The sequence below is a fragment of the Procambarus clarkii genome, chromosome 5, assembly GCF_040958095.1.
Source record: "Procambarus clarkii isolate CNS0578487 chromosome 5, FALCON_Pclarkii_2.0, whole genome shotgun sequence".
In the NCBI taxonomy this organism is placed as follows: domain Eukaryota; kingdom Metazoa; phylum Arthropoda; class Malacostraca; order Decapoda; family Cambaridae; genus Procambarus; species Procambarus clarkii.
This window is the reverse complement of record NC_091154.1, coordinates 16,643,027-16,664,051: the sequence shown is the minus strand read 5'-3', so window position 1 is coordinate 16,664,051 and position 21,025 is coordinate 16,643,027. Positions and strand designations below refer to the sequence as shown.

Sequence of the window (21,025 nt, the reverse complement as noted above, 5' to 3'; positions counted from 1 at the left end):
TTCTTTCGTAGCTCCTTCATGTGTCGTAGCTCCTTCATCTGTCGTAACTCCTTCATCTGTCGTAGCTCCTTCATCTGTCGTAGCTCCTTCATCTGTCGTAGTTCCTTCATCTGTCGTAGTTCTTCATCTGTCGTAGTTCCTTCATCTGTCGTAGCTCCTTCATCTGTCGTAGCTCCTTCATCTGTCGTAGCTCCTTCATCTGTCGAAGCTCCTACTTTCGTAGCTCCTTCATGTGTCGTAGCTCTTTCTTCTTTCGTAGTTCCTTCATCTGTCGTAGTTCCTTCATCTGTCGTAACTCCTTCATCTGTCGTAGTTCCTTCATCTGTCGTAGTTCCTTCATCTGTCGTAGTTCCTTCATCTGTCGTAGTTCCTTCATCTGTCGTAGTTCCTTCATCTGTCGTAGTTCCTTCTTCTGTCGTAGTTCCTTCATCTGTCGTAGTTCCTTCATCTGTCGTAGTTCCTTCATCTGTCGTAGTTCCTTCATCTGTCGTAGCTCCTTCATCTGTCGTAGCTCCTTCATCTGTCGTAGCTCCTTCATCTGTCGTAGCTCCTTCATCTGTCGTAGCTCCTTCATCTGTCATAGCTCCTTCATCTGTCGTAGCTCCTTCATCTGTCGAAGCTCCTACTTTCGTAGCTCCTTCATGTGTCGTAGCTCCTTCATCTGTATAAGCTCCTTCATCTGTCGTAGTTCCTTCATCTGTCGTAGTTCCTTCATCTGTCGTAGTTCCTTCATCTGTCGTAGTTCCTTCATCTGTCGTAGTTCCTTCATCTGTCGTAGTTCCTTCATCTGTCGTAGCTCCTTCATCTGTCGTAGCTCCTTCATCTGTCGTAGTTCCTTCATCTGTCGTAGCTCCTTCATCTGTTATAGCTCCTTCATGTGTCGTAGCTCCTTCTTCTTTCGTAGCTCCTTCATGTGTCGTAGCTCCTTCATGTGTCGTAGCTCCTTCTTCTTTCGTAGCTCCTTCATGTGTCGTAGCTCCTTCATGTGTAGCTCCTTCATGTGTCGTAGCTCCTTCGAAGGAGCTCCTTCTTCTTTCGTAGCTCCTTCATGTGTCGTTGCTCCTTCTTCTTTCGTAGCTCCTTCATGTGTCGTAGCTCCTTCATGTGTCGTAGCTCCTTCTTCTTTCGTAGCTCCTTCATGTGTCGTAGCTGCTTCACGTGTCGTAGCTCCTTCTTCTTCCGTTGCTCCTTCATGTGTCGTAGCTCCTTCATCTGTCGTAGCTCCTTCTTCTTTCGTAGCTCCTTCATGTGTCGTAGCTCCTTCATCTGTCGTAGCTCCTTCATCTGTCGTAGCTCCTTCTTCTTTCGTAGCTCCTTCATGTGTCGTAGCTCCTTCATCTGCCGTAGCTCTTTCATGTGTCGTAGCTCCTTCACGTGTCGTAGCTCCTTCATCTGTCGTAGCTCCTTCATCTGTCGTAGCTCCTTCTTCTTTCGTAGCTCCTTCATGTGTCGTAGCTCCTTCTTCTTTCGTAGCTCCTTCATGTGTCGTAGCTCCTTCATGTGTCGTAGCTCCTTCATGTGTCGTAGCTCCTTCTTCTTTCGTAGCTCCTTCACGTGTCGTAGCTCCTTCTTCTTTCGTTGCTCCTTCATGTGTCGTAGCTCCTTCATCTGTCGTAGCTCCTTCTTCTTTCATAGCTCCTTCATCTGTCGTAGCTCCTTCTTCTTTCGTAGCTCCTTCATCTGTCGTAGCTCCTTCTTTCGTAGCTCTTTCATGTGTCGTAGCTCCTTCTTCTTTCGTAGCTCCTTCATGTGTCGTAGCTCCTTCATGTGTCATAGCTCCTTCATCTGTCGTAGCTCCTTCATCTGTCGTAGTTCCTTCATCTGTCGTAGTTCCTTCATCTGTCGTAGTTCCTTCATCTGTCGTAGTTCCTTCATCTGTCGTAGTTCCTTCATCTGTCGTAGTTCCTTCATCTGTCGTAGTTCCTTCATCTGTCGTAGTTCCTTCATCTGTCGTAATTCCTTCATCTGTCGTAGTTCCTTCATCTGTCGTAGCTCCTTCATCTGTTGTAGCTCCTTCATCTGTCGTAGTTCCTTCATCTGTCGTAGCTCCTTCATCTGTCGTAGCTCCTTCATCTGTCGTAGCTCCTTCATCTGTCATAGCTCCTTCATCTGTCGTAGCTCCTTCATGTGTCGAAGCTCCTACTTTCGTAGCTCCTTCATGTGTCGTAGCTCCTTCATCTGTCGTAGCTCTTTCATCTGTCGTAGCTCCTTCATCTGTCGTAGCTCCTTCATCTGTCGAAGCTCCTACTTTCGTAGCTCCTTCATGTGTCGTAGCTCCTTCATCTGTCGTAGCTCCTTCATCTGTCGTAGCTCCTTCATCTGTCGTAGTTCCTTCATCTGTCGTAGCTCCTTCTTCTTTCGTAGCTCCTTCATCTGTCGTAGCTCCTTCTTCTTTCGTAGCTCCTTCATCTGTCGTAGCTCCTTCTTTCGTAGCTCCTTCATGTGTCGTAGCTCCTTCATGTGTCGTAGCTCCTTCTTCTTTCGTAGCTCCTTCATGTGTCGTAGCTCCTTCATCTGTCGTAGCTCCTTCATCTGTCGTAGCTCCTTCATCTGTCGTAGTTCCTTCATCTGTCGTAGCTCCTTCATCTGTCGTAGTTCCTTCATCTGTCATAGCTCCTTCATGTGTCGTAGCTCCTTCTTCTTTCGTAGCTCCTTCATGTGTCGTAGCTCCTTCATGTGTCGTAGCTCTTTCTTCTTTCGTAGCTCCTTCATGTGTCGTAGCTCCTTCTTCTTTCGTAGCTCCTTCATGTGTCGTAGCTCCTTCATGTGTCGTAGCTCCTTCTTCTTTCGTAGCTCCTTCATGTGGCGTAGCTCCTTCTTCTTTCGTAGCTCCTTCATCTGTCGTAGCTCCTTCATGTGTCGTAGCTCCTTCTTCTTTCGTAGCTCCTTCATGTGTCGTAGCTCCTTCATCTGTCGTAGCTCCTTCTTCTTTCGTAGCTCCTTCATGTGTCGTAGCTCCTTCATCTGTCGTAGCTCCTTCATCTGTCGTAGCTCCTTCACGTGTCGTAGCTCCTTCATCTGTCGTAGCTCCTTCATCTGTCGTAGCTCCTTCTTCTTTCGTAGCTCCTTCATGTGTCGTAGCTCCTTCATGTGTCGTAGCTCCTTCTTCTTTCGAAGCTCCTTCATGTGTCGTAGCTCCTTCATGTGTCGTAGCTCCTTCATGTGTCGTAGCTCCTTCACGTGTCGTAGCTTCTTCTTCTTTCGTTGCTCCTTCATGTGTCGTAGCTCCTTCATCTGTCGTAGCTCTTTCATGTGTCGTAGCTCCTTCACGTGTCGTAGCTCCTTCATCTGTCGTAGCTCCTTCATCTGTCGTAGCTCCTTCTTCTTTCGTAGCTCCTTCATGTGTCATAGCTCCTTCTTCTTTCGAAGCTCCTTCATGTGTCGTAGCTCCTTCATGTGTCGTAGCTCCTTCATGTGTCGTAGCTCGTTCTTCTTTCGTAGCTCCTTCACGTGTCGTAGCTCCTTCTTCTTTCGTTGCTCCTTCATGTGTCGTAGCTCCTTCTTCTTTCGTAGCTCCTTCATGTGTCGTAGCTCTTTCATCTGTCGTAGCTCTTTCATATGTCGTAGCTCCTTCACGTGTCGTAGCTCCTTCATCTGTCGTAGCTCCTTCATCTGTCGTAGCTCCTTCTTCTTTCGTAGCTCCTTCATGTGTCGTAGCTCCTTCTTCTTTCGTAGCTCCTTCATGTGTCGTAGCTCCTTCATGTGTCGTAGCTCCTTCTTCTTTCGTTGCTCCTTCATGTGTCGTAGCTCCTTCATCTGTCGTAGCTCCTTTTTTTTTTTTTTTTTTTTTTTTTTTTTGAGATATATACAAGAGTTGTTACATTCTTGTAGAGCCACTAGTACGCGTAGCGTTTCGGGCAAGTCCTTAATCCTATGGTCCCTGGAATACGATCCCCTGCCGCGAAGAATCGTTTTTTCATCCAAGTACACATTTTACTGTTGCGTTAAACAGAGGCTACAGTTAAGGAATTGCGCCCAGTAAATCCTCCCCGGCCAGGATACGAACCCATGACATAGCGCTCGCGGAACGCCAGGCGAGTGTCTTACCACTACACCACGGGGACTTCTTCTTTCGTAGCTCCTTCATCTGTCGTAGCTCCTTCTTCTTTCGTAGCTCCTTCATCTGTCGTAGCTCCTTCTTTCGTAGCTCCTTCATGTGTCGTAGCTCCTTCATGTGTCGTAGCTCCTTCATGTGTCGTAGCTCCTTCATGTGTCGTAGCTCCTTCATGTGTCGTAGCTCCTTCTTCTTTCGTAGCTCCTTCATGTGTCGTAGCTCCTTCATGTGTCGTAGCTCCTTCATCTGTCGTAGCTCTTTCATGTGTCGTAGCTCCTTCACGTGTCGTAGCTCCTTCATCTGTCGTAGCTCCTTCATCTGCCGTAGCTCCTTCTTCTTTCGTAGCTCCTTCATGTGTCGTAGCTCCTTCTTCTTTCGAAGCTCCTTCATGTGTCGTAGCTCCTTCATGTGTCGTAGCTCCTTCTTCTTTCGTAGCTCCTTCACGTGTCGTAGCTCCTTCTTCTTTCGTTGCTCCTTCATGTGTCGTAGCTCCTTCATCTGTCGTAGCTCCTTCTTCTTTCGTAGCTCCTTCATCTGTCGTAGCTCCTTCTTCTTTCGTAGCTCCTTCATCTGTCGTAGCTCCTTCTTTCGTAGCTCCTTCATGTGTCGTAGCTCCTTCATGTGTCGTAGCTCCTTCATGTGTCGTAGCTCCTTCATGTGTCGTAGCTCCTTCTTCTTTCGTAGCTCCTTCATGTCTCGTAGCTCCTTCATGTGTCGTAGCTCCTTCATGTGTCGTAGCTCCTTCATCTGGCGTAGCTCCTTCATCTGTCGTAGCACCTTCATTTGTCGTAGGTCCTTCATGTGTCGTAGCTCCTTCATCTGTCGTAGCACCTTCATTTGTCGTAGGTCCTTCATGTGTCGTAACTCCTACATGTGTCGTAGCTCCTTCATCTGTCGTAGCTCCTTCATCTGTCGTAGCTCCTTCATGTGTCGTAGCTCCTTCATGTGTCGTAGCTCCTTCATGTGTCGTAGCTCCTTCATGTGTTGTAGCTCCTTCATGTGTCGTAGCTCCTTCATGTGTCGTAGCTCCTTCATGTGTCGTAGCTCCTTCATGTGTCGTAGCTCCTTCTTTCGTAGCTCCTTCATGTGTCGTAGCTCCTTCATGTGTCGTAGCTCCTTCATGTGTCGTAGCTCCTTCATGTGTCGTAGCTCCTTCATGTGTCGTAGCTCCTTCATGTGTCGTAGCTCCTTCTTCTTTCGTAGCTCCTTCATGTGTCGTAGCTCCTTCATGTGTCGCAGCTCCTTCATGTGTCGTAGCTCCTTCATGTGTCGTAGCTCCTTCATGTGTCGTAGCTCCTTCATGTGTCGTAGCTCCTTCTTTCGTAGCTCCTTCTTTCGTAGCTCCTTCATGTGTCGTAGCTCCTTCATCTGTCGTAGCTCCTTCTTCTTTCGTAGCTCCTTCATGTGTCGTAGCTCCTTTATGTGTCGTAGCTCCTTCATGTGTCGTAGCTCCTTCATGTGTTGTAGCTCCTTCATGTGTCGTAGCTCCTTCATGTGTCGTAGCTCCTTCATGTGTCGTAGCTCCTTCATGTGTCGTAGCTCCTTCATGTGTCGTAGCTCCTTCATGTGTCGTAGCTCCTTCATGTGTCGTAGCTCCTTCATGTGTCGTAGCTCCTTCATGTGTTGTAGCTCCTTCATGTGTCGTAGCTCCTTCATGTGTCGTAGCTCCTTCATGTGTCGTAGCTCCTTCATGTGTCGTAGCTCCTTCATGTGTCGTAGCTCCTTCATATGTCGTAGCTCCTTCATGTGTCATAGCTCCTTCATGTGTTGTAGCTCCTTCATGTGTCGTAGCTCCTTCATGTGTCGTAGCTCCTTCATGTGTCGTAGCTCCTTCATGTGTCGTAGCTCCTTCTTTCGTAGCTCCTTCATGTGTCGTAGCTCCTTCATGTGTCGTAGCTCCTTCATGTGTCGTAGCTCCTTCATGTGTCGTAGCTCCTTCTTCTTTCGTAGCTCCTTCATGTGTCGTAGCTCCTTCATGTGTCGTAGCTCCTTCATGTGTCGTAGTTCCGTCATCTGTCGTAGCTCCTTCATCTGTCGTAGTTCCTTCATCTGTCGTAGCACCTTCATTTGTCGTAGGTCCTTCATGTGTCGTAGCTCCTTCATCTGTCGTAGCTCCTTCATCTGTCGTAGCTCCTTCATGTGTCGTAGCTCCTTCATGTGTCGTAGCTCCTTCATGTGTCGTAGCTCCTTCATGTGTTGTAGCTCCTTCATGTGTCGTAGCTCCTTCATGTGTCGTAGCTCCTTCGTGTGTCGTAGCTCCTTCATGTGTCGTAGCTCCTTCTTTCGTAGCTCCTTCATGTGTCGTAGCTCCTTCATGTGTCGTAGCTCCGTCATGTGTCGTAGCTCCTTCATGTGTCGTAGCTCCTTCTTCTTTCGTAGCTCCTTCATGTGTCGTAGCTCCTTCATGTGTCGTAGCTCCTTCATGTGTCGTAGCTCCTTCATGTGTCGTAGCTAGTTCTTTCGTAGCTCCTTCATGTGTCGTAGCTCCTTCATCTGTCGTAGCTCCTTCTTCTTTCGTAGCTCCTTCATGTGTCGTAGCTCCTTCATGTGTCGTAGCTCCTTCATGTGTCGTAGCTCCTTCATGTGTTGTAGCTCCTTCATGTGTTGTAGCTCCTTCTTGTGTCGTAGCTCCTTCATGTGTCGTAGCTCCTTCATGTGTCGTAGCTCCTTCATGTGTCGTAGGTCCTTCATGTGTCGTAGCTCCTTCATGTGTCGTAGCTCCTTCATGTGTTGTAGCTCCTTCATGTTTCGTAGCTCCTTCATGTGTCGTAGCTCCTTCATGTGTCGTAGCTCCTTCATGTGTCGTAGCTCCTTCATGTGTCGTAGCTCCTTCATGTGTCGTAGCTTCTTCATGTGTCGTAGCTCCTTCATGTGTCGTAGCTCCTTCTTTCGTAGCTCCTTCATGTGTCGTAGCTCCTTCATGTGTCGTAGCTCCTTCATGTGTCGTATCTCCTTCTTTCGTAGCTCCTTCATGTGTCATAGCTCCTTCATGTGTCGTAGCTCCTTCATGTGTCGTAGCTCCTTCATGTGTCGTAGCTCCTTCATGTGTCGTAGCTCCTTCATCTGTCGTAGCTCCTTCATCTGTCGTAGTTCCTTCATCTGTCATAGTTCCTTCATCTGTCGTAGTTCCTTCATCTGTCGTAGTTCCTTCATCTGTCGTAGTTCCTTCATCTGTCGTAGTTCCTTCATCTGTCGTAGTTCCTTCATCTGTCGTAGTTCCTTCATCTGTCGTAGTTCCTTCATCTGTCGAAGTTCCTTCATCTGTCGTAGTTCCTTCATCTGTCGTAGTTCCTTCATCTGTCGTAGCTCCTTCATCTGTCGTAGCTCCTTCATGTGTCGTAGCTCCTTCATGTGTCGTAGCTCCTTTTTCTTTCGTAGCTCCTTCATGTGTCGTAGCTCCTTCATGTGTCGTAGCTCATTCTTCTTTCGTAGCTCCTTCATGTGTCGTAGCTCCTTCTTCTTTCGTAGCTCCTTCATCTGTCGTAGCTCCTTCATGTGTCGTAGCTCCTTCTTCTTTCGTAGCTCCTTCATGTGTCGTAGCTCCTTCATGTGTCGTAGCTCCTTCTTCTTTCGTAGCTCCTTCATGTGTCGTAGCTCCTTCTTCTTTCGTAGCTCCTTCATCTGTCGTAGCTCCTTCATGTGTCGTAGCTCCTTCTTCTTTCGTAGCTCCTTCATGTGTCGTAGCTCCTACACGTGTCGTAGCTCCTTCTTCTTTCGTTGCTCCTTCATGTGTCGTAGCTCCTTCATCTGTCGTAGCTCCTTCTTCTTTCGTAGCTCCTTCATGTATCGTAGCTCCTTCATCTGTCGTAGCTCCTTCATCTGTCATAGCTCCTTCACGTGTCGTAGCTCCTTCATCTGTTGTAGCTCCTTCATCTGTCGTAGCTCCTTCTTCTTTCGTAGCTCCTTCATGTGTCGTAGCTCCTTCTTCTTTCGAAGCTCCTTCATGTGTCGTAGCTCCTTCATGTGTCGTAGCTCCTTCATGTGTCGTAGCTCCTTCACGTGTCGTAGCTCCTTCTTCTTTCGTTGCTCCTTCATGTGTCGTAGCTCCTTCATCTGTCGTAGCTCCTTCTTCTTTCGTAGCTCCTTCATGTGTCGTAGCTCCTTCATCTGTCGTAGCTCTTTCATGTGTCGTAGCTCCTTCACGTGTCGTAGCTATTCATCTGTCGTAGCTCCTTCATCTGTCGTAGCTCCTTCTTCTTTCGTAGCTCCTTCATGTGTCGTAGCTCCTTCTTCTTTCGAAGCTCCTTCATGTGTCGTAGCTCCTTCATGTGTCGTAGCTCCTTCATGTGTCGTAGCTCCTTCTTCTTTCGTTGCTCCTTCATGTGTCGTAGCTCCTTCTTCTTTCGTAGCTTCTTCATGTGTCGTAGCTCCTTCATGTGTCGTAGCTCCTTCATGTGTCGTAGCTCCTTCTTCTTTCGTTGCTCCTTCATGTGTCGTAGCTCCTTCATCTGTCGTAGCTCCTTTTTTTTTTTTTTTTTTTTTTTTTTTTTTTTTTTTTTTTTTTTTTTTTTTGAGATATATAGAAGAGTTGTTACATTCTTGTACAGCCACTAGTACGCGTAGCGTTTCGGGCAAGTCCTTAATCCTATGGTCCCTGGAATACGATCCCCTGCCGCGAAGAATCGTTTTTTCATCCAAGTACACATTTTACTGTTGCGTTAAACAGAGGCTACAGTTAAGGAATTGCGCCCAGTAAATCCTCCCCGGCCAGGATACGAACCCATGACATAGCGCTCGCGGAACGCCAGGCGAGTGTCTTACCACTACACCACGGAGACTTCTTCTTTCGTAGCTCCTTCATCTGTCGTAGCTCCTTCTTTCGTAGCTCCTTCATGTGTCGTAGCTCCTTCATGTGTCGTAGCTCCTTCATGTGTCGTAGCTCCTTCATGTGTCGTAGCTCCTTCATGTGTCGTAGCTCCTTCATGTGTCGTAGCTCCTTCATGTGTCGTAGCTCCTTCATGTGTTGTAGCTCCTTCATGTGTTGTAGCTCCTTCTTGTGTCGTAGCTCCTTCATGTGTCGTAGCTCCTTTATGTGTCGTAGCTCCTTCATGTGTCGTAGGTCCTTCATGTGTCGTAGCTCCTTCATGTGTCGTAGCTCCTTCATGTGTTGTAGCTCCTTCATGTTTCGTAGCTCCTTCATGTGTCGTAGCTCCTTCATGTGTCGTAGCTCCTTCATGTGTCGTAGCTCCTTCATGTGTCGTAGCTCCTTCTTCTTTCGTAGCTCCTTCATGTGTCGTAGCTCCTTCATGTGTCGTAGCTCCTTCATGTGTCGTACTCCTTCATCTGGCGTAGCTCCTTCATCTGTCGTAGCACCTTCATCTGTCGTAGCACCTTCATTTGTCGTAGGTCCTTCATGTGTCGTAGCTCCTACATGTGTCGTAGCTCCTTCATATGTCGTAGCTCCTTCATCTGTCGTAGCTCCTTCATGTGTCGTAGCTCCTTCATGTGTCGTAGCTCCTTCATGTGTCGTAGCTCCTTCATGTGTTGTAGCTCCTTCATGTGTCGTAGCTCCTTCATGTGTCGTAGCTCCTTCATGTGTCGTAGCTCCTTCTTTCGTAGCTCCTTCATGTGTCGTAGCTCCTTCATGTGTCGTAGCTCCTTCATGTGTCGTAGCTCCTTCATGTGTCGTAGCTCCTTCATGTGTCGTAGCTCCTTCTTCTTTCGTAGCTCCTTCATGTGTCGTAGCTCCTTCATGTGTCGCAGCTCCTTCATGTGTCGTAGCTCCTTCATGTGTCGTAGCTCCTTCATGTGTCGTAGCTCCTTCTTTCGTAGCTCCTTCATGTGTCGTAGCTCCTTCATCTGTCGTAGCTCCTTCTTCTTTCGTAGCTCCTTCATGTGTCGTAGCTCCTTCATGTGTCGTAGCTCCTTCATGTGTCGTAGCTCCTTCATGTGTTGTAGCTCCTTCATGTGTCGTAGCTCCTTCATGTGTCGTAGCTCCTTCATGTGTCGTAGCTCCTTCATGTGTCGTAGCTCCTTCATGTGTCATAGCTCCTTCATGTGTCGTAGCTCCTTCATGTGTCGTAGCTCCTTCATGTGTTGTAGCTCCTTCATGTGTCGTAGCTCCTTCATGTGTCGTAGCTCCTTCATGTGTCGTAGCTCCTTCATGTGTCGTAGCTCCTTCATGTGTCGTAGCTCCTTCATCTGTCGTAGCTCCTTCATGTGTCGTAGCTCCTTCTTCATTCGTAGCTCCTTCGTGTGTCGTAGCTCCTTCATGTGTCGTAGCTCCTTCATGTGTCGTAGTTCCTTCATCTGTCGTAGCTCCTTCATCTGTCGTAGCTCCTTCATCTGTCGTAGCACCTTCATTTGTCGTAGGTCCTTCATGTGTCGTAGCTCCTTCATGTGTCGTAGCTCCTTCATCTGTCGTAGCTCCTTCATCTGTCGTAGCTCCTTCATGTGTCGTAGCTCCTTCATCTGTCGTAGCTCCTTCATCTGTCGTAGCTCCTTCATGTGTCGTAGCTCCTTCATATGTCGTAGCTCCTTCATGTGTCATAGCTCCTTCATGTGTTGTAGCTCCTTCATGTGTCGTAGCTCCTTCATGTGTCGTAGCTCCTTCATGTGTCGTAGCTCCTTCATGTGTCGTAGCTCCTTCTTTCGTAGCTCCTTCATGTGTCGTAGCTCCTTCATGTGTCGTAGCTCCTTCATGTGTCGTAGCTCCTTCATGTGTCGTAGCTCCTTCTTCTTTCGTAGCTCCTTCATGTGTCGTAGCTCCTTCATGTGTCGTAGCTCCTTCATGTGTCGTAGTTCCGTCATCTGTCGTAGCTCCTTCATCTGTCGTAGTTCCTTCATCTGTCGTAGCACCTTCATTTGTCGTAGGTCCTTCATGTGTCGTAGCTCCTTCATCTGTCGTAGCTCCTTCATCTGTCGTAGCTCCTTCATGTGTCGTAGCTCCTTCATCTGTCGTAGCTCCTTCATCTGTCGTAGCTCCTTCATGTGTCGTAGCTCCTTCATGTGTCGTAGCTCCTTCATGTGTCGTAGCTCCTTCATGTGTTGTAGCTCCTTCATGTGTCGTAGCTCCTTCATGTGTCGTAGCTCCTTCGTGTGTCGTAGCTCCTTCATGTGTCGTAGCTCCTTCTTTCGTAGCTCCTTCATGTGTCGTAGCTCCTTCATGTGTCGTAGCTCCGTCATGTGTCGTAGCTCCTTCATGTGTCGTAGCTCCTTCTTCTTTCGTAGCTCCTTCATGTGTCGTAGCTCCTTCATGTGTCGTAGCTCCTTCATGTGTCGTAGCTCCTTCATGTGTCGTAGCTAGTTCTTTCGTAGCTCCTTCATGTGTCGTAGCTCCTTCATCTGTCGTAGCTCCTTCTTCTTTCGTAGCTCCTTCATGTGTCGTAGCTCCTTCATGTGTCGTAGCTCCTTCATGTGTCGTTGCTCCTTCATGTGTTGTAGCTCCTTCATGTGTTGTAGCTCCTTCTTGTGTCGTAGCTCCTTCATGTGTCGTAGCTCCTTCATGTGTCGTAGCTCCTTCATGTGTCGTAGGTCCTTCATGTGTCGTAGCTCCTTCATGTGTCGTAGCTCCTTCATGTGTTGTAGCTCCTTCATGTTTCGTAGCTCCTTCATGTGTCGTAGCTCCTTCATGTGTCGTAGCTCCTTCATGTGTCGTAGCTCCTTCATGTGTCGTAGCTCCTTCATGTGTCGTAGCTCCTTCATGTGTCGTAGCTTCTTCATGTGTCGTAGCTCCTTCATGTGTCGTAGCTCCTTCTTTCGTAGCTCCTTCATGTGTCGTAGCTCCTTCATGTGTCGTAGCTCCTTCATGTGTCGTAGCTCCTTCTTTCGTAGCTCCTTCATGTGTCATAGCTCCTTCATGTGTCGTAGCTCCTTCATGTGTCGTAGCTCCTTCATGTGTCGTAGCTCCTTCATGTGTCGTAGCTCCTTCATCTGTCGTAGCTCCTTCATCTGTCGTAGTTCCTTCATCTGTCATAGTTCCTTCATCTGTCGTAGTTCCTTCATCTGTCGTAGTTCCTTCATCTGTCGTAGTTCCTTCATCTGTCGTAGTTCCTTCATCTGTCGTAGTTCCTTCATCTGTCGTAGTTCCTTCATCTGTCGTAGTTCCTTCATCTGTCGAAGTTCCTTCATCTGTCGTAGTTCCTTCATCTGTCGTAGTTCCTTCATCTGTCGTAGCTCCTTCATCTGTCGTAGCTCCTTCATGTGTCGTAGCTCCTTCATGTGTCGTAGCTCCTTTTTCTTTCGTAGCTCCTTCATGTGTCGTAGCTCCTTCATGTGTCGTAGCTCATTCTTCTTTCGTAGCTCCTTCATGTGTCGTAGCTCCTTCTTCTTTCGTAGCTCCTTCATCTGTCGTAGCTCCTTCATGTGTCGTAGCTCCTTCTTCTTTCGTAGCTCCTTCATGTGTCGTAGCTCCTTCATGTGTCGTAGCTCCTTCTTCTTTCGTAGCTCCTTCATGTGTCGTAGCTCCTTCTTCTTTCGTAGCTCCTTCATCTGTCGTAGCTCCTTCATGTGTCGTAGCTCCTTCTTCTTTCGTAGCTCCTTCATGTGTCGTAGCTCCTACACGTGTCGTAGCTCCTTCTTCTTTCGTTGCTCCTTCATGTGTCGTAGCTCCTTCATCTGTCGTAGCTCCTTCTTCTTTCGTAGCTCCTTCATGTATCGTAGCTCCTTCATCTGTCGTAGCTCCTTCATCTGTCATAGCTCCTTCACGTGTCGTAGCTCCTTCATCTGTCGTAGCTCCTTCATCTGTCGTAGCTCCTTCTTCTTTCGTAGCTCCTTCATGTGTCGTAGCTCCTTCTTCTTTCGAAGCTCCTTCATGTGTCGTAGCTCCTTCATGTGTCGTAGCTCCTTCATGTGTCGTAGCTCCTTCACGTGTCGTAGCTCCTTCTTCTTTCGTTGCTCCTTCATGTGTCGTAGCTCCTTCATCTGTCGTAGCTCCTTCTTCTTTCGTAGCTCCTTCATGTGTCGTAGCTCCTTCATCTGTCGTAGCTCTTTCATGTGTCGTAGCTCCTTCACGTGTCGTAGCTATTCATCTGTCGTAGCTCCTTCATCTGTCGTAGCTCCTTCTTCTTTCGTAGCTCCTTCATGTGTCGTAGCTCCTTCTTCTTTCGAAGCTCCTTCATGTGTCGTAGCTCCTTCATGTGTCGTAGCTCCTTCATGTGTCGTAGCTCCTTCTTCTTTCGTAGCTCCTTCACGTGTCGTAGCTCCTTCTTCTTTCGTTGCTCCTTCATGTGTCGTAGCTCCTTCTTCTTTCGTAGCTTCTTCATGTGTCGTAGCTCCTTCATGTGTCGTAGCTCCTTCATGTGTCGTAGCTCCTTCTTCTTTCGTTGCTCCTTCATGTGTCGTAGCTCCTTCATCTGTCGTAGCTCCTTTTTTTTTTTTTTTTTTTTTTTTTTTTTTTTTTTTTTTTGAGATATATAGAAGAGTTGTTACATTCTTGTACAGCCACTAGTACGCGTAGCGTTTCGGGCAAGTCCTTAATCCTATGGTCCCTGGAATACGATCCCCTGCCGCGAAGAATCGTTTTTTCATCCAAGTACACATTTTACTGTTGCGTTAAACAGAGGCTACAGTTAAGGAATTGCGCCCAGTAAATCCTCCCCGGCCAGGATACGAACCCATGACATAGCGCTCGCGGAACGCCAGGCGAGTGTCTTACCACTACACCACGGAGACTTCTTCTTTCGTAGCTCCTTCATCTGTCGTAGCTCCTTCTTTCGTAGCTCCTTCATGTGTCGTAGCTCCTTCATGTGTCGTAGCTCCTTCATGTGTCGTAGCTCCTTCATGTGTCGTAGCTCCTTCTTCTTTCGTAGTTCCTTCATGTGTCGTAGCTCCTTCATGTGTCGTAGCTCCTTCATCTGTCGTAGCTCCTTCATCTGTCGTAGTTCCTTCATCTGTCGTAGCTCCTTCATCTGTCGTAGTTCCTTCATCTGTCGTAGTTCCTTCATCTGTCGTAGTTCCTTCATCTGTCGTAGTTCCTTCATCTGTCGTAGTTCCTTCATCTGTCGTAGTTCCTTCATCTGTCGTAGCTCCTTCATCTGTCGTAACTCCTTCATCTGTCGTAGTTCCTTCATCTGTCGTAGTTCCTTCATCTGTCGTAGTTCCTTCATCTGTCGTAGTTCCTTCATCATTCGTAGTTCCTTCATCTGTCGTAGTTCCTTCATCTGTCGTAGTTCCTTCATCTGTCGTAGCTCCTTCATGTGTCGTAGCTCCTTCACGTGTCGTAGCTCCTTCTTCTTTCGTTGCTCCTTCATGTGTCGTAGCTCCTTCATCTGTCGTAGCTCCTTCTTCTTTCGTAGCTCCTTCATGTGTCGTAGCTCCTTCATCTGTCGTAGCTCCTTCTTCTTTCGTAGCTCCTTCACGTGTCGTAGCTCTTTCTTCTTTCGTTGCTCCTTCATGTGTCGTAGCTCCTTCATCTGTCGTAGCTCCTTCTTCTTTCGTAGCTCCTTCATCTGTCGTAGCTCCTTCTTCTTTCGTAGCTCCTTCATCTGTCGTTGCTCCTTCACGTGTCGTAGCTCCTTCATCTGTCGTAGCTCCTTCTTCTTTCGTAGCTCCTTCATGTGTCGTAGCTCCTTCTTCTTTCGAAGCTCCTTCATGTGTCGTAGCTCCTTCATGTGTCGTAGCTCCTTCATGTGTCGTAGCTCCTTCACGTGTCGTAGCTCCTTCTTCTTTCGTTGCTCCTTCATGTGTCGTAGCTCCTTCATCTGTCGTAGCTCCTTCTTCTTTCGTAGCTCCTTCATGTGTCGTAGCTCCTTTATCTGTCGTAGCTCTTTCATGTGTCGTAGCTCCTTCTTCTTTCGAAGCTCCTTCATGTGTCGTAGCTCCTTCATTTGCCGTAGCTCCTTCATGTGTCGTAGCTCCTTGACGTGTCGTAGCTCCTTCTTATTTCGTTGCTCCTTCATGTGTCGTAGCTCCTTCACGTGTCGTAGCTCCTTCATCTGTCTTAGCTCCTTCATCTGTCTTAGCTCCTTCATCTGCCGTAGCTCCTTCTTCTTTCGTAGCTCCTTCATGTGTCGTAGCTCCTTCTTCTTTCGAAGCTCCTTCATGTGTCGTAGCTCCTTCATGTGTCGTAGCTCCTTCTTCTTTCGTAGCTCCTTCACGTGTCGTAGCTCCTTCTTCTTTCGTTGCTCCTTCATGTGTCGTAGCTCCTTCATCTGTCGTAGCTCCTTCTTCTTTCGTAGCTCCTTCATCTGTCGTAGCTCCTTCTTCTTTCGTAGCTCCTTCATGTGTCGTAGCTCCTTCATGTGTCGTAGCTCCTTCATGTGTCGTAGTTCCTTCATCTGTCGTAGCTCCTTCATCTGGCGTAGCTCCTTCATCTGTCGTAGCACCTTCATTTGTCGTAGGTCCTTCATGTGTCGTAGCTCCTTCATCTGTCGTAGCACCTTCATTTGTCGTAGGTCCTTCATGTGTCGTAGCTCCTTCATGTGTCGTAGCTCCTTCATCTGTCGTAGCTCCTTCATCTGTCGTAGCTCCTTCATGTGTCGTAGCTCCTTCATGTGTCGTAGCTCCTTCATGTGTCGTAGCTCCTTCATGCGTTGTAGCTCCTTCATGTGTCGTAGCTCCTTCATGTGTCGTAGCTCCTTCATGTGTCGTAGCTCCTTCATGTGTCGTAGCTCCTTCTTTCGTAGCTCCTTCATGTGTCGTAGCTCCTTCTTCTTTCGTAGCTCCTTCATATGTCGTAGCTCCTTCATGTGTCGTAGCTCCTTCATGTGTCGTAGCTCCTTCATGTGTCGTAGCTCCTTCATGTGTCGTAGCTCCTTCATGTGTCGTAGCTCCTTCATGTGTCGTAGCTCCTTCTTTCGTCGCTCTTTCATGTGTCGTAGCTCCTTCTTCTTTCGTAGCTCCTTCATGTTTCGTAGCTCCTTCATGTGTCGTTGCTCCTTCATGTGTCGTAGCTCCTTCATGTGTCGTAGCTCCTTCATGTGTTGTAGCTCCTTCATGTGTCGTAGCTCCTTCATGTGTCGTAGCTCCTTCATGTGTCGTAGCTCCTTCATGTGTCGTAGCTCCTTCATGTGTCGTAGCTCCTTCATGTGTCGTAGCTCCTTCATGTGTCGTAGCTCCTTCATGTGTTGTAGCTCCTTCATGTGTTGTAGCTCCTTCATGTGTCGTAGCTCCTTCATGTGTCGTAGCTCCTTCATGTGTCGTAGCTCCTTCATGTGTCGTAGCTCCTTCATGTGTCGTAGCTCCTTCATGTGTCGTAGCTCCTTCATGTGTCGTAGCTCCTTCATGTGTCGTAGCTCCTTCTTCTTTCGTAGCTCCTTCATGTGTCATAGCTCCTTCATGTGTCGTAGCTCCTTCATGTGTCGTAGTTCCTTCATCTGTCGTAGCTCCTTCATCTGTCGTAGCTCCTTCATCTGTCGTAGCACCTTCATTTGTCGTAGGTCCTTCATGTGTCGTAGCTTCTTCATCTGTCGTAGCTCCTTCATCTGTCGTAGCTCCTTCATGTGTCGTAGCTCCTTCATGTGTCGTAGCTCCTTCATGTGTCGTAGCTCCTTCATGTGTTGTAGCTCCTTCATGTGTCGTAGCTCCTTCATGTGTCGTAGCTCCTTCATGTGTCGTAGCTCCTTTATGTGTCGTAGCTCCTTCTTTCGTAGCTCCTTCATGTGTCTTAGCTCCTTCATGTGTCGTAGCTCCTTCATGTGTCGTAGCTCCTTCTTCTTTCGTAGCTCCTTCATGTGTCGTAGCTCCTTCATGTGTCGTAGCTCCTTCATGTGTCGTAGCTCCTTCATGTGTCGTAGCTAGTTCTTTCGTAGCTCCTTCATGTGTCGTAGCTCCTTCATCTGTCGTAGCTCCTTCTTCTTTCGTAGCTCCTTCATGTGTCGTAGCTCCTTCATGTGTCGTAGCTCCTTCATGTGTCGTAGCTCCTTCATGTGTTGTAGCTCCTTCATGTGTTGTAGCTCCTTCGTGTGTCGTAGCTCCTTCATGTGTCGTAGCTCCTTCATGTGTCGTAGCTCCTTCATGTGTCGTAGCTCCTTCTTTCGTAGCTCCTTCATGTGTCGTAGCTCCTTCATGTGTTGTAGCTCCTTCATGTTTCGTAGCTCCTTCATGTGTCGTAGCTCCTTCATGTGTCGTAGCTCCTTCATGTGTCGTAGCTCCTTCATGTGTCGTAGCTCCTTCATGTGTCGTAGCTCCTTCATGTGTCGTAGCTTCTTCATGTGTCGTAGCTCCTTCATGTGTCGTAGCTCCTTCTTTCGTAGCTCCTTCATGTGTCGTAGCTCCTTCATGTGTCGTAGCTCCTTCATGTGTCGTAGCTCCTTCATGTGTCGTAGCTCCTTCATGTGTCGTAGCTCCTTCTTCTTTCGTAGTTCCTTCATGTGTCGTAGCTCCTTCATGTGTCGTAGCTCCTTCATCTGTCGTAGCTCCTTCATCTGTCGTAGTTCCTTCATCTGTCGTAGCTCCTTCATCTGTCGTAGTTCCTTCATCTGTCGTAGTTCCTTCATCTGTCGTAGTTCCTTCATCTGTCGTAGTTCCTTCATCTGTCGTAGTTCCTTCATCTGTCGTAGTTCCTTCATCTGTCGTAGCTCCTTCATCTGTCGTAACTCCTTCATCTGTCGTAGTTCCTTCATCTGTCGTAGTTCCTTCATCTGTCGTAGTTCCTTCATCTGTCGTAGTTCCTTCATCATTCGTAGTTCCTTCATCTGTCGTAGTTCCTTCATCTGTCGTAGTTCCTTCATCTGTCGTAGCTCCTTCATGTGTCGTAGCTCCTTCACGTGTCGTAGCTCCTTCTTCTTTCGTTGCTCCTTCATGTGTCGTAGCTCCTTCATCTGTCGTAGCTCCTTCTTCTTTCGTAGCTCCTTCATGTGTCGTAGCTCCTTCATCTGTCGTAGCTCCTTCTTCTTTCGTAGCTCCTTCACGTGTCGTAGCTCTTTCTTCTTTCGTTGCTCCTTCATGTGTCGTAGCTCCTTCATCTGTCGTAGCTCCTTCTTCTTTCGTAGCTCCTTCATCTGTCGTAGCTCCTTCTTCTTTCGTAGCTCCTTCATCTGTCGTTGCTCCTTCACGTGTCGTAGCTCCTTCATCTGTCGTAGCTCCTTCTTCTTTCGTAGCTCCTTCATGTGTCGTAGCTCCTTCTTCTTTCGAAGCTCCTTCATGTGTCGTAGCTCCTTCATGTGTCGTAGCTCCTTCATGTGTCGTAGCTCCTTCACGTGTCGTAGCTCCTTCTTCTTTCGTTGCTCCTTCATGTGTCGTAGCTCCTTCATCTGTCGTAGCTCCTTCTTCTTTCGTAGCTCCTTCATGTGTCGTAGCTCCTTTATCTGTCGTAGCTCTTTCATGTGTCGTAGCTCCTTCTTCTTTCGAAGCTCCTTCATGTGTCGTAGCTCCTTCATTTGCCGTAGCTCCTTCATGTGTCGTAGCTCCTTGACGTGTCGTAGCTCCTTCTTATTTCGTTGCTCCTTCATGTGTCGTAGCTCCTTCACGTGTCGTAGCTCCTTCATCTGTCTTAGCTCCTTCATCTGCCGTAGCTCCTTCTTCTTTCGTAGCTCCTTCATGTGTCGTAGCTCCTTCTTCTTTCGAAGCTCCTTCATGTGTCGTAGCTCCTTCATGTGTCGTAGCTCCTTCTTCTTTCGTAGCTCCTTCACGTGTCGTAGCTCCTTCTTCTTTCGTTGCTCCTTCATGTGTCGTAGCTCCTTCATCTGTCGTAGCTCCTTCTTCTTTCGTAGCTCCTTCATCTGTCGTAGCTCCTTCTTCTTTCGTAGCTCCTTCATGTGTCGTAGCTCCTTCATGTGTCGTAGCTCCTTCATGTGTCGTAGTTCCTTCATCTGTCGTAGCTCCTTCATCTGGCGTAGCTCCTTCATCTGTCGTAGCACCTTCATTTGTCGTAGGTCCTTCATGTGTCGTAGCTCCTTCATCTGTCGTAGCACCTTCATTTGTCGTAGGTCCTTCATGTGTCGTAGCTCCTTCATGTGTCGTAGCTCCTTCATCTGTCGTAGCTCCTTCATCTGTCGTAGCTCCTTCATGTGTCGTAGCTCCTTCATGTGTCGTAGCTCCTTCATGTGTCGTAGCTCCTTCATGCGTTGTAGCTCCTTCATGTGTCGTAGCTCCTTCATGTGTCGTAGCTCCTTCATGTGTCGTAGCTCCTTCATGTGTCGTAGCTCCTTCTTTCGTAGCTCCTTCATGTGTCGTAGCTCCTTCTTCTTTCGTAGCTCCTTCATATGTCGTAGCTCCTTCATGTGTCGTAGCTCCTTCATGTGTCGTAGCTCCTTCATGTGTCGTAGCTCCTTCATGTGTCGTAGCTCCTTCATGTGTCGTAGCTCCTTCATGTGTCGTAGCTCCTTCTTTCGTCGCTCTTTCATGTGTCGTAGCTCCTTCTTCTTTCGTAGCTCCTTCATGTTTCGTAGCTCCTTCATGTGTCGTTGCTCCTTCATGTGTCGTAGCTCCTTCATGTGTCGTAGCTCCTTCATGTGTTGTAGCTCCTTCATGTGTCGTAGCTCCTTCATGTGTCGTAGCTCCTTCATGTGTCGTAGCTCCTTCATGTGTCGTAGCTCCTTCATGTGTCGTAGCTCCTTCATGTGTCGTAGCTCCTTCATGTGTCGTAGCTCCTTCATGTGTTGTAGCTCCTTCATGTGTTGTAGCTCCTTCATGTGTCGTAGCTCCTTCATGTGTCGTAGCTCCTTCATGTGTCGTAGCTCCTTCATGTGTCGTAGCTCCTTCATGTGTCGTAGCTCCTTCATGTGTCGTAGCTCCTTCATGTGTCGTAGCTCCTTCATGTGTCGTAGCTCCTTCTTCTTTCGTAGCTCCTTCATGTGTCATAGCTCCTTCATGTGTCGTAGCTCCTTCATGTGTCGTAGTTCCTTCATCTGTCGTAGCTCCTTCATCTGTCGTAGCTCCTTCATCTGTCGTAGCACCTTCATTTGTCGTAGGTCCTTCATGTGTCGTAGCTTCTTCATCTGTCGTAGCTCCTTCATCTGTCGTAGCTCCTTCATGTGTCGTAGCTCCTTCATGTGTCGTAGCTCCTTCATGTGTCGTAGCTCCTTCATGTGTTGTAGCTCCTTCATGTGTCGTAGCTCCTTCATGTGTCGTAGCTCCTTCATGTGTCGTAGCTCCTTTATGTGTCGTAGCTCCTTCTTTCGTAGCTCCTTCATGTGTCTTAGCTCCTTCATGTGTCGTAGCTCCTTCATGTGTCGTAGCTCCTTCTTCTTTCGTAGCTCCTTCATGTGTCGTAGCTCCTTCATGTGTCGTAGCTCCTTCATGTGTCGTAGCTCCTTCATGTGTCGTAGCTAGTTCTTTCGTAGCTCCTTCATGTGTCGTAGCTCCTTCATCTGTCGTAGCTCCTTCTTCTTTCGTAGCTCCTTCATGTGTCGTAGCTCCTTCATGTGTCGTAGCTCCTTCATGTGTCGTAGCTCCTTCATGTGTTGTAGCTCCTTCATGTGTTGTAGCTCCTTCGTGTGTCGTAGCTCCTTCATGTGTCGTAGCTCCTTCATGTGTCGTAGCTCCTTCATGTGTCGTAGCTCCTTCTTTCGTAGCTCCTTCATGTGTCGTAGCTCCTTCATGTGTTGTAGCTCCTTCATGTTTCGTAGCTCCTTCATGTGTCGTAGCTCCTTCATGTGTCGTAGCTCCTTCATGTGTCGTAGCTCCTTCATGTGTCGTAGCTCCTTCATGTGTCGTAGCTCCTTCATGTGTCGTAGCTTCTTCATGTGTCGTAGCTCCTTCATGTGTCGTAGCTCCTTCTTTCGTAGCTCCTTCATGTGTCGTAGCTCCTTCATGTGTCGTAGCTCCTTCATGTGTCGTAGCTCCTTCTTCTTTCGTAGCTCCTTCATGTGTCGTAGCTCCTTCATGTGTCGTAGCTCCTTCATGTGTCGTAGCTCCTTCATGTGTCGTAGCTCCTTCATATGTCGTAGCTCCTTCATGTGTCGTAGCTCCTTCATGTGTCGTAGCTCCTTCTTTCGTAGCTCCTTCATGTGTCGTAGCTCCTTCATCTGTCGTAGCTCCTTCTTCTTTCGTAGCTCCTTCATGTGTCGTAGCTCCTTCATGTGTCGTAGCTCCTTCATGTGTCGTAGCTCCTTCATGTGTTGTAGCTCCTTCATGTGTTGTAGCTCCTTC

General features: G+C 48.0%; 1 protein-coding gene across 1 annotated transcript; it reads right to left on the bottom strand.

Annotated features, from left to right (window-relative positions):
* Window positions 1-211: 211 nt before the first annotated feature.
* On the bottom strand, window positions 212-18,042 carry LOC138351166 (uncharacterized). Its single transcript, XM_069302807.1, has 3 exons — window positions 17,845-18,042; window positions 14,353-14,565; window positions 212-322 (listed from the first exon to the last, which is right to left on the bottom strand). Exons 1-3 carry the CDS (start codon window positions 18,040-18,042, stop codon window positions 212-214), a joined length of 522 nt encoding a protein of 173 aa, XP_069158908.1.
* Window positions 18,043-21,025: the final 2,983 nt, after the last annotated feature.

What these genes read in the sequence shown, in the direction of transcription:
- LOC138351166 (XM_069302807.1), bottom strand. Translation starts at nt 18,042, where the DNA reads ATGAAGGAGCTACGAAAGAAGAAGGAGCTACGACAGATGAAGGAGCTA. An exon ending in AGAAGAAAGAGCTACGACAC is followed by an intron (nt 14,566 to 17,844) that starts GTGAAGGAGCTA and finishes CTTCGAAAGAAG; the next exon opens with AAGGAGCTACGACACATGAA. An exon ending in AGAAGAAAGAGCTACGACAC is followed by an intron (nt 323 to 14,352) that starts GTGAAGGAGCTA and finishes GAACTACGACAG; the next exon opens with ATGAAGGAACTACGACAGAT.